A 14,203-nucleotide genomic window follows, 5' to 3' on the forward strand; every position below is an offset into this window, starting at 1 on the left:
AGTGTCAGTTATCAATATTAAGTCATTAATTCAAATTACATTTATTTATTATAATTACTACAAAGCTACAATTTGCTGTCCTGAAACTGTTTATCGCCCTCTAGTGGTACATTTTATAACAGGCCTATAAAGGGATTAGCAAAAATATTTCATGTGAATAATTTAACAGTTGGTAAATTGTGTATTTTTTCCCTCCAGTGTGACTTACTTTGTTCCAGTCATTAAATTAAAAAAAACATAGATAATCACTAAAATAGTAAAGTAAATGAAAATAAAATTGGAACCTTTAAAGCCAGATGAACATTAGTATTATCACTCATGTCAGCATTTAGAATAATGACCAGTCTAAGCATTAATATAGGAAAGAACACAGAGTTTAGTGTGTTATTATATATTTTGTTGTTTAGAAATATTTTTTATTTATTTTTTCGTCATTTTATGTGTCTTTGGAGTCATTTCCTGTATTTTTGTTGTCGTTTTGTGCTTTTGGAGTAATTTTTGTTGTGGTTTTGGGGTATTTGGAGTCATTTATGTTGTCTTTTTCCGCATTTTTTTGTGGTTTTGGAGTCAATATCTGTGTTTTTGTTGTTGTTGTGTGTTTTGGGAGTAATTTTTGTTATCGTTTTGCACATTTTTCTGTCATTTTGTGAGGTTTTGGAGCCATTATCTGTATTTTTGGAGTCGTTTTTATTTATTTCTGTTATCTTTTTACATATTTTTCTGTCATTCTGTGTGTGTGTGTGTGTGTGTGTTTTGGAGTAATTTCCTTTATTTTTGTTGTCATTTTTCTGGTATTTGGAGTTATTTTTTGTACGCCACGCAAACTTACACCAAGGGCAACATGTGGCCCCATTTCCTTCAGCTGCACGTCTTGTTGCTGCTTAGAGGCCACTTCCTGTGTGCAAACGACACTGACCACACTGTAAATCACTTTTCATTTTATTCAAAAAAAAAAAAAAAGACCTTGAGGGAAATACAGAAGTTTCCATAGTTCACACAGACAGGACATAAATTAGAGGCATGGCAGAGCGGCTTTTGAGGAGAAAAGATGTCACCTGGTGTCTGAGTGGGAGATTGATAACCTTTGACCCACAAAGCCAGGTGGAGGGGCCCTGCACTACACAGGCTGTCTAGGAATCAGTGAAATGACACTTTTGGTAGGATTTAATTAAAAAAAGGAGCAAAAAGGTATAATTCCTGTACACAAACGTCTAAATGATAGTACAAAGAGAGGGAATAATACAAAATACAAAACGGGGGGGGGGAGATTGTGGGGGGGGGGTAACTGCCCTCAGAATAAACCATAAATATTCATATTGATGCACATTGGTTTAACAAAACAATTGCTTCTGTAAACATTTTCAACATAAGGTGTGCATTACAATTTAAAAACCACTGCAGTCGTATACTTATCCAAAGATTACATGGTAAAAATTGCAACAAAAAAAAAACAAGACTTAATTAAAAACGGAGTTAAAAATACGTCGCTTGGTTTAGGCCGCTGTCCGGAGTGGTTTTGGTGACGCTTCATCAGACAGCGAAGGCACCACTTTGGACTGAGAGCACGGAGTCAAGTGGAGGCGCTGAGTCAAGTTTTCTCCTTGAAGTTTTAACAGCGGAGTGTAAACATGTGTGTGTGTGTGTGTGTGTGTGTGTGAGACGCGGAGGGACAAAGAAAGATGGGAAAACACGAGTGACTGTAGCGACGGTTCAGTCAAATTAAACAAAAACAAACAAGCAATGAAAGTCAAAAATAGGAGGTACAACATTGAATCAAACATCTGGTCCAAACTCACCAGCTCCTGCTAAGGGTTGAAGAAGCCGAACGTCTCCCAGAGGGAAGTCTTGGGCTTTTGAGGACGTCCATCCGGCTGGAGACCTGCTAAGGCAGCTCCACGTGAAGCTAAACGTCTCCTTTGATTTATCGAGCTGGACAATATCAAACATCCAAGTCATGCTTCAGGGGGAACAAACCAGCCGTGTTCCCTTACTTACTTACTGGCCCTCCATGCTACCTTAATGGCCATTTGCTAATAATTCACAGTTTAAAGGAAAACCCACTTTGGAAGAAAAGCAATGAAAGAGTAACAGTGGGTTCATCCTTTTGCGTCTCCTCTGAAGGAGTGTTCCTCGTCCTCACGCTTTATTCATGTGAAGCAAGTCACATAGAAAATATACAGTGTATTTTTCCTTTGTGGCGCTAATTTGATCATGCTATGTTAAACAGGGCTGCCTCAGGCCAACATAAGCTCCAGTACACCGTCTATGTCAGTATATACACGCTGATAGCAGTACCCTGTATTTATAAAATCTATCAGGAAAGAAAGAAGGTCCTTCAAGGAATCTTCACTCTACGAGTGGTAAAGGCCCAAATGTGAAGATTGAGGCGGGATTTATCATTTAAGAGTGGAAAACAGTGACAGTGTGAGGGAGGAGGGGGAGGGGGAGGGGGGGGGGTGATCTGATTGACCTGTTGGAGAACAAGTTTTATCATCAAGATGCAAAATATTAACTGACACATCATAGTTTGACCTCTGACAAAGTGACACGCCCCCAGTTTCCTCAATGGAAAGGGAAGAAAAAGGAAAATTAAGGACGAGCCAGGAGGTGCAACGCTAAGCTCCGCCTCCTGGCGTCGTTTAACAATGACTGTCCAATGGGCTTGGATGATAAGATCACGTGTTGGTTTTGGCTCAGGCTTGGTGGGGGGTGGGGGGGTTAAACTTCTCGTCGTTTGTTGTCGGTCGCGGTGGAAAGTGGAACAATGTGGTCTACCAGCTCATGAGGGAGGAGCGGCCCAGGGTCATGAAGTAGACTTGGCTGGCCCCGCCTTGGCGCACGGAGGCGAAGAAGACCTGGGAGGAAGAAAAACCAGACTCAGTCACTAAGAAGCTGTTCTGCAGAAGAATGTGCGCATTGACCGATGGCGCTGATATGTGCTCACATATCAGAGTTATAGATCCACATAATCATACCCATGCCTGTTGTGTTATAGATATTTAAATGTTCATATTAAGGCTCTGAGTGAACATTTTCATTTATTTACACTATTACTGTGACCACCAAATAAATACTCTTTATTTTCTGGCCCTAATCATTCAAAGGCATCTCTTCCTCATTCTGAAATTCCTTTTCCTTGTCACTTCTGCCATGAACGATCATTTAATATCATTGGTCAGCAGCTCGATTTCATGCAAAAACCATTCATGAGCTCCTTTGAATTGACCATGTACAGTATGGTGGAATGTGGGTGTGTCAAGGGCGGCAAATGAAGCTGGGCTGGGATTAATAAAGAGACAAGTGTGTGCAGATGAGCTACGCACAGTTTTATAAATCTGAATTTTCTTTGGCGCAGCACATTTTCAGATTTTCGATGTACGTTCACTGTTAGTGGAGATTCTCCTGGTGTGTGGTGCACTCTCACCTTGTCATTCCTCTCACACAGGAACTTCAGCCTTTGAGCCCTTTTGTGCATAAAGACGCCGTCCAGGTGACCCGTCTCCACCGAGCGGATCTCTATAGCCTTCTCTCCCCAGCCCATGATCTGGTTTGACCTAATGTAGGCTGTGATGATCGCAGGGAGACGACGTTAGCTCACAACTCTTAAAACGTGCTTCAAAGTCTGATTTCTCTGCACGTACCCACTGAAGTTGGCATTTCTCCCCACTGCAGCACCACGTCCTTGGTGATCCGTCCGTAGGTGTTGACATAGACGCCTTCGTCCTCGTAGCACACCAGCAGCTCGATGCCGTCGGTGTTGGGCAGGATGATGATGGCGTGGCACTGGATGTGGGTCTGGATCTGCACGATAAACCCACACGACCCCATCAGAACAACAAAGGTTTTTACTGAAGTGCGATTCGACCACGGTTCATACATGTGTTGGAAGGTAGATGTCGTAGACGGCGCCAGAGTCCACGTCCACGGCGTGGAAGCCTGAGCAGGAGCCGTAGATGACCTTTAACCTCTGGCCTTCCTCGACGGTCAGGTCGACGAGCAGAGGCCTGTGCACGAGGTCGCCGAAGGACTGGACGACAGAAACGGACAATAGCTTGGTTACAGAATGCACTTAAGTAGAAGAAGAAGCAGCAGGAGCGGCGCTCACCTTAAAGGCCATGAACTTGTGGTAGGGTTTAGGCGCCCAGGCGTACACCTCCACTGCGTTCTTCAACGCCAGCACCAAGAACTTAATCCTCTCGTATTTCACTAAAATAGGAGGAGAAATCAGATTTAATCAAGTCTGTACGTTTGGTGTGCGTGCGTGCGTGTGAGAGCGAGAAAAGCAAACGTACCGACTTTGTAGTGGACGCAGCCCTCCAAGTCGCCCACGTTGACCCAGCCCTGTTTCTTCTCCACCTCTGGGTCGTTGTGCAAAATCTTGTTTCGGAGCCATGAAAGGTAATAGACCCGCAGCTTGTTCTTTTTACCTGAACAAAGTTGGTTAGCGTTAGCGCGGAGCTATCCCTCTTCATCTAAAATCGGGCCCCAACAGAAATACTGCACATGCATGTTTTGGGACCTTATTTTACATTTACACTATTTATTACCACTACATTATTTTAGAAAATGTGGGAAACGGACAAATAAGTGCATTTCTGACCATAATCCTATTTAAAATTTGGCCCCATGTGTTAAGATTGGAGTAGTGATAATATTATTCTGTGATATTTAAAGTGTGTATTTAGTTTGTTTTGATGAACAAGCGGTTGATTGCGAAAAGTGACATCTTAATCATATTACTGCTGATTTGACAGTTGTTATTGTTGTTTTTACTATTCTCATGAATTATGCTTTGTTTGTTTTTTACTCACTCGCACATGTTAGAAATAAAGCCTTCATTATCATTGTCAATAATAAGATGAAATATTCGAAATTAAAGCAATATATGCTTATTTTTGCCTTAGTTTTTGTGTAAAAGGATTTTAATTACTTCAAAATGTGTGCAGATCAATTTGTTAAATTTAAGTAATATATCCCTGATTTTACTTTAAAAAAAACTAAATTATCTGCCAACAGAACAGGAAATTTGACCCAGATTTTTTTTTTTTTTTTTAAACAAGTCAAAAAAGATCTTGAAATAAACTAAATGGTAAGAGGAAATATCTCATACGGGAAAAAATAAGCATATATTGCTTTAATTAATAATTTTCACCTTTTGCCCAGTTCATATTATTATCACTGTATTTTAATCTGAAAACGCACTGGTACAAAGGCAGGTTCAGCAATAGAGTATTAATTAATAGCCAGTAAAGTTATCTAACCAGGGAAAGCTGATGAAACGCTAACGAAACGGAAAAGTGTAACATGACGAGGAAAGGGCTAAACCCCTAAAATCCGTACCTGAAATGGTGACCAGGACGTTGAGTCCTTCCAGGACGTCCATCTGTTGGATGCGCCTTCGGTTGATCAGTGGGTAAACTTTGCCCTGACCGCTTCGGTCCAGCAGCATGAGGCCACTCTCTGTCCCCACCAGCAGATTCACCCCTGAAAACACAGCAGACCATCCCCAAATCAAACCACACACTCAAACACACACTCAGACGCTATAAACGTACCCCAAAGAGCCGCGCACAGGATCTCAGAGTTGAATCTCTTCTTGTATTTGCGGATTTCCGGAGTGTCACTAGGGGGACGCGTGTTGACCGGGTTGACGTTGACGACAGAGCCTTTACGAGATGGGTCCGACCTCAGCGGGTCAGCCAGGCGTCCGTCTTGCCCGAACGCTGCTGGTGGCAAAGAAAGCCAACAAACGATCTCTCAGACAACCTTTACTATTTGTTTTCCACGTGTTTAAGGAGCCGTTGACTCACCCATGTTGTTCAGGGAGCTCCCACTGGATGGAGATATCTGGAGAAGACGTGGGTCGATGAAAGGAGTGAACGAAGACGACGACTTGTGTTTGGACATGGAGTTGCTCTCTGATTGGGACTGCAGAGGACATCAAACACTTAACAACGCCAGAAGCAATAACTAACATGTCTAGATCTTTAGTATTTCACAGGAGAACCCGGGTTATTGCAGAGGTGCAGAAGTTATTAGTAGTGTCAAAGTGAGGAAATAAGCCTTGAAATGAGGAATAAACTTCAAACATATCAAACACATCATTTCCTTTTCCCCCTCAGTCATTCCGGTTAGCGACCCAGTTAGAGTGTATGCCCACCAGGAGGCGCCAGTGTTAGCAGTGTTGCATTGAAGAAGTAGAAGAGGAAGAAGCAGCTTCAGAAGATTCAAATCAAGCCAGAGAAGGTCAGAGATGAGCCAGAGGAAGCCAGAAGGACACGGAGGAGCAGCTCGCACCAACAATCAAAGACTGGACGCCACTCGTCTGATTGTTGGACATGGGGGGGACGTACCTCAATGGCAATGAGCTCGTCCAGGGGGATCTGTGGGGACATGGCGAGGCTGGCAAGGCTAGATGACGAAGGAAAGGAGGAGGAGGAGGAAGAGGGCGAGGGGATGATGGCGGCGGTGGATGGGATGGTGGTGGTGGAGGAGGATGGGGGGTGATGGCTCTGCTGGATGAGGTCCGGCAGGAGGTGTATGCGGCCCACAAAGCCGTTTTTCTCTGGGACGGCCTGATTGTGACCAGAGCCGGGTGAGGAAGTGGAGGATGATGATGATGAGAGACTGACCAACCGCTTTATGTCAGCCGTGCTCTGGAAGCAAGAACAGGCACAAGTGGGCTCGGGTGCACAGGTGCACGATGGAGCACGGGAACCAGTTTGATCAGTAAACAAAAGGTCACTGCTTTACTTCATCCTATAAGAGCTTAAGATGCTACAGAACTTATTCAAGTAACTGTGGACTTGGTGTGAAGGAAGAACTAGGGGTGTAAAGATTCTTTTTAGCAACAATTTGAGTCAAATCCCGTTGTTTTGGTGCCGATATTAGTTCATTTAGATCGAGTCGAACCGAAACAATTCAGTAAATAATAAATACCTGGATACTGGACAGTGCAGGTGAGATTTCATAGATTCCTGAAGTTTCTTTTAGGATAATCATCGATACATTTATTATTATGGACATAAACAAACAAGTATGCACTATTTAATGGCAAACGTATTCACATTATATTTGAATAAAGTCCAACCAACACTTCAGTTTAAATTAACAGGATGTTAACCTTTTCCTCTGTAATTTTCAATACTCTATACGTTTTCAATAAAAATATTTATTAGGTTTACCCGACTCTTCTGCTTGTTCTTGTACATAAAAATAATACAATATTAATATCAAAAATGAAGTGCAACCAAGAATTCATTCAGGTTAAATGAGCAGTGATTATACCCGATACATTTCGCTTTAACTTCATGGTGAGCCGAAGGCTTCTGCAGAGCTAACGCTAACGAGCTAAGGTCGACCTCGCGGTGGACACAGTGAGTGTCAGCGAGTCAGGATATTTCTGTCTATGCAGAAGCCAAAGCATTTCCACACACTGGACCTTAAAGGTGGATTAATCCATTTCTTTTGCTCGCCCTGTTCTCCGTTTCATTTGTTGTCTGCTGGTGCGTGACGTCACAGAACGTCTTTCGTATTAAAAGAGCTTTTGAAACACATCAATCGTCTGCTGTGCTTAAATCTAATTAGTTATTTCCTTGTATCGATATAATCAAGTAATGTCACCCGGGAGGCCAACTTGCCGTGCACAGATCGATGTAGTTGGATCGTAGGAATATAAGATGATTATTCGATCTAATGGATGAATTGTTACACTATACACTACAGGCATAAAGACTCCCCCTCCCCCTCACCTGTCTGATGACCAGCGTTCCGTCCTTGGAGGGCGTTAATGCCTGGTCGCTCTCGGAGTCTTCAACCAACATGGTTTTGGCCGACTCTGTCTCTCCGTTGCTCACCCTCCTGCGAAAGCCGTGTGGATATCTAACGTCCCACATCGGAGCAGCGTTAGCGTCCAGTCCGTTTAGAGGACTGGAAATGAAGCGAGGTGGATCTACTCCCGACTCACCCAGCTCTGGATTCCTCCGCTCCGGAGGTGGACTCGTCGCCAGCCTCCTGCTCCACCTCCTCATCGTCATCCTCGTCGGTGGTACCCGACTCGTCGCTGGACGAGGAGTAGTCGGTCACTTTGTGAGGTGGCCGGACGTCGTCCACGGCGCGCAGCTCTTTGGCCAAAGCGGTCAGATCCTGGAAGGAGCACAGCATTTTTTTAAAACTGAAAACTGAACTGCGTGAGGTCGCAACAGCAGTGCATGCATCGTGGTCCATACTGAGCATGGGCAGCTCAAAGCTCCACAGTGAAGCAGTCCCTCCTGTCTTTAAAGAAACTAAGTCATCAAATGAGCCAAACCAAGACATTTTTACACCGTTTACGATACAGATCCATCAGAGTTGGTATCAAACAGTGAATTTGACACCGTACAGACATTTTTATGGATCAGCATCAATAAAAAAAGGAGGGATACTTCCTGTGCCACAGATTTTCCAACAAACAAAGGCTTCAAGGAGCTGCAGCAAAGGGTTAATGCATGGATAATATCAGTGATATCAACAATAGTTAAGCTCTACTAGTACTCAATATTGGTTTACTACTGACGCAAAAACATTTACTAGTACTAATAGTGAATAGTTTGGCTTTACTTGTCCTATTGGTAGAATAAAAACAGTCTATTAGTACTCCTGTTGAAATTAATGTGTTAAGGTTTCATTGATACTTTCATCTCCTGGCATGTTTTGACTGTCAAACTGTCTGTCTTCCACAGAGGTGCCAGCTGATCGCTTTGACATGTCTTTATGAGTTTTTTCTGGGTGTGGCCAAGTTGACAATTCTGTCAGGCTGGCCACACCCCCTATCGCATGAGAAGACTCTCTCTAAACTCTCTGAAAAAAGTTGTCTGAATAAATGAAACCTTAATATATTCATTCATGACAAAATTGACTTCCTGGAATTATTACTAGTGAAATTGCGAGCATAATAGTAGTACTAGTAAAAAAAAAATTGTGTTCTACTAATAAAGATTTTTGGCTCACTAGTGCGCGAGTGAACAATTTTGGGTTACTACTACGAGCAGTACTCATAGACTTAAAATATGTTACTGCTAAAAACCTAAAGCTTTACTAGTACTACTACATAGTAACACAAAATTGACTACTATTAGAGGATTTTGCTTTACTAATAATGTTTATCCACGCACAAACTTTTACGAGTAGAACAACATTTTTTTTTTTACTAGTACTACTAGTACACTCAAAATCTCACCAATAATACTAGTAATACTAGTAAACCTATAAGAAAATTAAGAAGGAGGGACTACAAATAAATCCAACTCCCTGATTGGTTGTAATATTTTAAAAAGCCAATGGCAAGCCTGAATTTGCTTAATAGCATTTAAGGCTTATTAGTAGTACTAGTGACACTTTTTACTTCACTAGTAAACCAAACCTGAGCACATGTTCTCCTAACTTGAGAATTTGTAGAACTTAACTATGGTTGATATCACCTATATTACATTTATTTCCAAATTAAAGCCATTTTGTGGGCGGTGCAGGCAGGAAAGTGCGGGAGGCAGCAACTTATTTTAAGCAGAGTTTCATTTAAAAGCTTACCATGTCACCCTGAAAAACCAGGAGCCACAGGATGGAATTTCACCATCAGGAGGTGGTGGAGTGAATAAATGAAAGGAGACAGTTTTCACCCTGGAGCGACACACGTTAAGGCCCAATACTCAGCGGCAGTGAACTTACGGCAGGTCGGGTGGGTCGAGCCAGGTTCTTCTCCTCTTGTTTCTTGGCGGCGTTCTCCGGCCTCTGAAGAGGAGATCCTTCGGATTTGGATGAAGCTTTGAAGAGACGCACAGAGTTAATAAACGTCACAGGTGTTGGTCGTGGCGTGATGGTCGGAGGGAAGGGAAAAGGGTGGAGTACTGTACCAGGGGACTCACAGCGAGGCCGGAAGCGGTCCCCGGGGCTGGCCTGGGAGCTGGAGTTGGAGGAGGCGGAGGAGTTGCCGCTGCCCGGACGGGACTGAAGCTTCTCCACTCTGTCCCACAGAGGGCGCTGCTCCACGTTACTGTCACAGGAAGGTCCACATCATCACATGTTTGAATATAGACTGAATATCATCTCAGTTTAATAATAATTAGGTATAAAGTCATGGAGTTTATTGATCTTCGTCCTCTGTGCCAGCCAGGTATCATGTGTCATTGTCTTTGTTTTAATTCTATGTGTCTGTGTGTGTGTGGGTGTGATGTTGTTGGCGTTTCCTGCGTGGGGTATTTTTTTTTATTGTCACCTGCCAGCGTTCCTTTGGTTGAGCGCTTGGGACGGGAGAGGCGACTCGCGGCGGGACAACACAGGAGACCTGGACGTTGTCCTCACGGGTACCTGATGGAGGAGCATGGAAGGTGAAAAAAAAAGGACACAAAAGGAAAGGAATGCTAAAATCAGCTTTAAATCCATGCTTTTATCTTGAAAATCAGTAGCGTGGAGGAAGTCCTGTGTGTTGATGATTTTAAACAAAATAAGCAGACGTTGAAATGTGAAACAAACAGAATGAAAATGAGGGTCAGCGTGCAGAAGGGAGGTTCAGGGGGCGGAGCAGGGACGGGGGAGGGTCCTTACCTTCGGGGGAACTTCCTCACTACTAGTTTGGTGTTCAAGCCTGGGCTGGGAGGGAGCGTGGTGGAGGGGAGCTTGGGGTTGGGGGTCAGTGCGTGCGGGCGATGGGTGGTGGTGCTGGGAGCGCAGGTGGAGCTGGGCGAAGCTCGGGGCCACGCCGGCGGAGTCGCTGAAGGACTGTGAGCGAGCGACCACGGGAGGAGGAGGAGGAGGAGGAGAGGGGGCGGCGCTGTTGCTGCTCTTTAGAGCGGCCAGGTGGGACCACTGGACCTTTGGGGAGGAGGAGGAGGAGACAAGAGGAGTGGGGGTAAGACACGAGGGACACACGAGGACTTGAATAAACACACTCATGCAAAATGAAGAACGTAAACAGTGACCTCATGTGTTCACAACGCACTTCCTCTGGCTGCTTCACAATAAAAGCCTCGCAAAAGCCAGATATACAACATGCAAAACCAGGAAAATGCCCCCAATTAGTTAAGGCCTGGGGGGCCACTTTAGGGTCCAGTTTGACCCAGTTTAATCTTAAATAGACCAGAAAAATCTAGAATTTTCACAATCACAGTTTAGAATTGTTTTGTCTGCTTTTAATTACATAACTTCACTATGAGTTGCCTTCTGTATGAAAATGCTTGCCTTGCTTGGATACAGCTGTGAAAGCGAGCTATTCATATTTACTTTTATTATCTTCTTTACATGTGTTTATTTTCATTTTATTCTAACATTATTTATTTTATATTCTAAATGTATTTGCAGATACAGCAGTGAGAATGAGATTTTTTTTTTTTATCTAATTAAAATAATAATAATTTAAATGTTTTTAACGTATATTTATGTATTCATTTTTATTTTTTAAACATTTTTTTCTTTCGTTCATTTTTTTTCTCATTTTATTTCTAGAAACAGCTGTGAAGGTGAGCTATTCTTTATTTATTTTGTTAGCTAATTAAAAAGTGTTTTGTAACTTGAATAATTTATTGATTTTTTTACATTTATTTGTTTCATGTATTAATTCTATGATTATTTTTATTTCAAGATATAGCTGTGAAGGAGCTATAACTTTGCTAACAAGCCAACAGAAAACTAGTAGGAGTCAAAAATTACAACTTTTAATATGAAAGAAAGATTTTTAATTTCAAGAACATTTGTTTTTAGTTCTTTATAAGATTTTTTTTCTTATAAACACAGTGTTTCGATATTTTTGTTAAAATATCATTTGTATCAGAGGCATGACCCATTATTTAGTGGGGTTTGTTATTATTTGACTTGCTGCTGAAGTGGGTTTGACACAAGGAAAAGGTGGAAAGAGGAAGGAGGAGGAGTTACCTGAGGCTCCATGGGCCGCTGCATGGCAGAGCCCTCAGAGGAGGAGCCGCCATTGGAGAAAGGTTCAGAGGAGCGGGGAGGCAGGGGGGGCTGCTTGGGAGGAGGGGCGCTCTGAGGGGAACCCTGAATGTTCTTACGGTAACGCTCGTCCGCCTGGGATGAGGGGATGTAAAAATGACAGGTTGAGGTTTAGGAAATCGTTTCTGAAATTGGGACGAAAACCAAGATGATGAAAACAAACACGTTGAAAGTTTATAAAACTGAAATGCAGTTTCCATCATCTTGTATTTTCAGGCGGCCCCCGTTTTGTTCCTATGAAGGCAAAAGTTGACAGTCACATGCTTTAAGGCTTTAAGCTGAGACAGCTGCACACACACACAGGTCTGAACAGAGGGAAAGATGATGTTTGCCCTTCGTGTTAGTGCAGGCCTCAGGCATCCACATGCACAGGCCCACGTCAGATGCTCTCAGGAAAAAACGGCTTTCTAGAGCAGGGGTTCTCAACCTTGGGGTCACGAGACACTGGGAGAAGAAACTAAGAATATTACCATTTTATTACCAAATTCGCCATATTTTAACCTATTATCATCACTTTTTCTTGCCATGTTTTTGCTCCTTTTAATGCATTTTTGCTGCATTACTTTAATTTCTGCAACTTCATCAAATTTCAATGCCTTTTCTGCACATTTTTACCACTTCCAAACATTTTCGGCACTTCTAAACCCTTTCCACCACTTTTCCCACCTAATGTCGCACATTTTGACCCTTTATTGTCACTTTTAACCACTTTTCACCATGTTTCATGCTTATTTTTTTTGCCAATTTAACCACATTCACAATTCATCATACCCATTATTTGTCAGCTTACACTAATTGTCCAATATGGACACTTTGAACCCTCTTTACCTTTTAACAAATGGTGGTTTTTTAAATCCCATGTCACCACCTTTTTGGTCACTTTTAACCCACTTTTTTCTGATTAAAACAAGGATTTACATCTTTAAGATGACTATATACTATGGCACAAATAATAATAAACTTCCTGGATAACGGATATTATTCAGATAAATAAATAAATGTGATTATCACAGATTCATAGAACAATTGACCATCATTTTGATGACTTTATGGATGGACCCCAAACATCTCTCCCCTTTATTCCTTTTTACAGATGACCCTGTCTCCACTTGACTGTTCTTCAATGTTCATGTCTGTGTTCAACCACCTTCAGCTAGAGCTGGGGTCCCCGGTCTCTGCCACCTTTATATTAGGGGTCGCGGGCTGAAAGGGTTGAGAACCACTGCTCTAGAGGAATGTGTCCTGTGCAGGTGAGAGCAATGCCATAAGAAGAGTTTAGATCAGGATGTGAAGGAGCAGGTGTTTTCTCCTGGTCTTCGCCTGCAGCGCAGCCCGATCGTTTCATTCCAAAGACAATTAGTCACAGAAGAATCAAAGCAGCGAGAGATCGATGCACTTCTTCACTGCCTTCACTGAAAGAGCGCGGAGAGGAGCCGAGGAGGAGGAGGATCACCTCTCTGACAGGCTGAGGAGTAGCAGCAGGAGAACTCTCTGGCTCCAGATCAGGGCCGGGGGGGTCTAACACCAGGCTGGGAGCGGCCTCCTCAGAGTCTACTGCCTGCAGCTTCTCCTGAGGGTCCGCCTGAGGGGGGAACTCGAGGACCTGAGCTCGCGGGGTTGCAGCGGGTGCTCTGCAGTCGGGGGGCAGGGTGGAAGTGTGGGCAGGTTTGTTACTGTCTGGGGGGGCTTTGGTCTTGTCGCCGTGCTGCAGCGACAGCAGGTAGCTCTGCTCCTGCTGTAGGCGCTTGTGGAGACGCTCGGCTTTGCGCTGCTCCTCCAGCTCCCGCCACTTGAACTCCTGTCGCAGCAGAGTGTCGGGGGGTGAGAAGAGACGGGAGAGCGGGCCGCCTGAAGGGGCCTGTTCAACCTATTCTGACAAGAAACCTGTTTGGTGCTTTAGTCTGTTACAGTGGAAACAGGCAGTCACAGAATGGGCATCGTCTGTCTTTAAATGTTGTCCCTGAAAAGTGATTCACGGTGGAGGAAAATCCCACACTGTTGTGATGTAAGGTGTGTGTGAGCATGTCTTGCTATCTGGGTGATTTGCTGCATGCATGCAAGCATGTGTGTGTGTGTGTGTGTGTGACTGACCAGCAACATAGCCTGCTCTCGCAGCAGCTGCTCCTGCAGCATCTCCAGGTGCCTCTGCTCCTCCTCCAGCTGACGTCGGATGTATTCCTGCGTCAGATTGTGAAATTAATGAGTGGTTCTCAAACTTTTTTAG

The 14,203-nt window shown here is 43.5% G+C and overlaps 1 protein-coding gene across 20 annotated transcripts in view; it reads right to left on the reverse strand.

Moving 5' to 3' along the window:
- Nucleotides 1–2,399: 2,399 nt before the first annotated feature.
- Nucleotides 2,400–14,203, reverse strand: part of LOC114473721 (mitogen-activated protein kinase kinase kinase kinase 4-like) — a 31,500-nt gene continuing 19,696 nt past the window's right edge. Inside the window, exons 14-33 of one of the 20 annotated variants that reach the window (XM_028463524.1) lie at nucleotides 14,071–14,157; nucleotides 13,433–13,777; nucleotides 11,902–12,054; nucleotides 10,579–10,845; nucleotides 10,250–10,341; nucleotides 9,888–10,027; nucleotides 9,703–9,797; nucleotides 9,565–9,573; nucleotides 7,967–8,145; nucleotides 7,752–7,881; nucleotides 6,354–6,656; nucleotides 5,811–5,928; nucleotides 5,556–5,726; nucleotides 5,341–5,484; nucleotides 4,293–4,427; nucleotides 4,106–4,206; nucleotides 3,878–4,027; nucleotides 3,642–3,801; nucleotides 3,425–3,564; nucleotides 2,400–2,855 (exon numbers count right to left, since the gene is read on the reverse strand). In XM_028463524.1, coding sequence (XP_028319325.1) covers nucleotides 2,772–2,855; nucleotides 3,425–3,564; nucleotides 3,642–3,801; nucleotides 3,878–4,027; nucleotides 4,106–4,206; nucleotides 4,293–4,427; nucleotides 5,341–5,484; nucleotides 5,556–5,726; nucleotides 5,811–5,928; nucleotides 6,354–6,656; nucleotides 7,752–7,881; nucleotides 7,967–8,145; nucleotides 9,565–9,573; nucleotides 9,703–9,797; nucleotides 9,888–10,027; nucleotides 10,250–10,341; nucleotides 10,579–10,845; nucleotides 11,902–12,054; nucleotides 13,433–13,777; nucleotides 14,071–14,157 — 3,003 coding nt within the window. In that variant the 3' untranslated portion in view covers nucleotides 2,400–2,771. Of the gene's footprint in view, nucleotides 2,856–3,424; nucleotides 3,565–3,641; nucleotides 3,802–3,877; nucleotides 4,028–4,105; nucleotides 4,207–4,292; nucleotides 4,428–5,340; nucleotides 5,485–5,555; nucleotides 5,727–5,810; nucleotides 5,929–6,353; nucleotides 6,657–7,751; nucleotides 7,882–7,966; nucleotides 8,146–9,564; nucleotides 9,574–9,702; nucleotides 9,798–9,887; nucleotides 10,028–10,249; nucleotides 10,342–10,578; nucleotides 10,846–11,901; nucleotides 12,055–13,432; nucleotides 13,847–14,070; nucleotides 14,158–14,203 lie in introns of all 20 variants that reach the window. The other 19 variants (XM_028463512.1, XM_028463500.1, XM_028463493.1 and 16 more) reach the window with 19 other exon arrangements.

The sequence above is a fragment of the Gouania willdenowi genome, chromosome 2 (assembly GCF_900634775.1).
Source record: "Gouania willdenowi chromosome 2, fGouWil2.1, whole genome shotgun sequence".
NCBI classification, from domain to species: Eukaryota; Metazoa; Chordata; class Actinopteri; order Blenniiformes; family Gobiesocidae; genus Gouania; species Gouania willdenowi.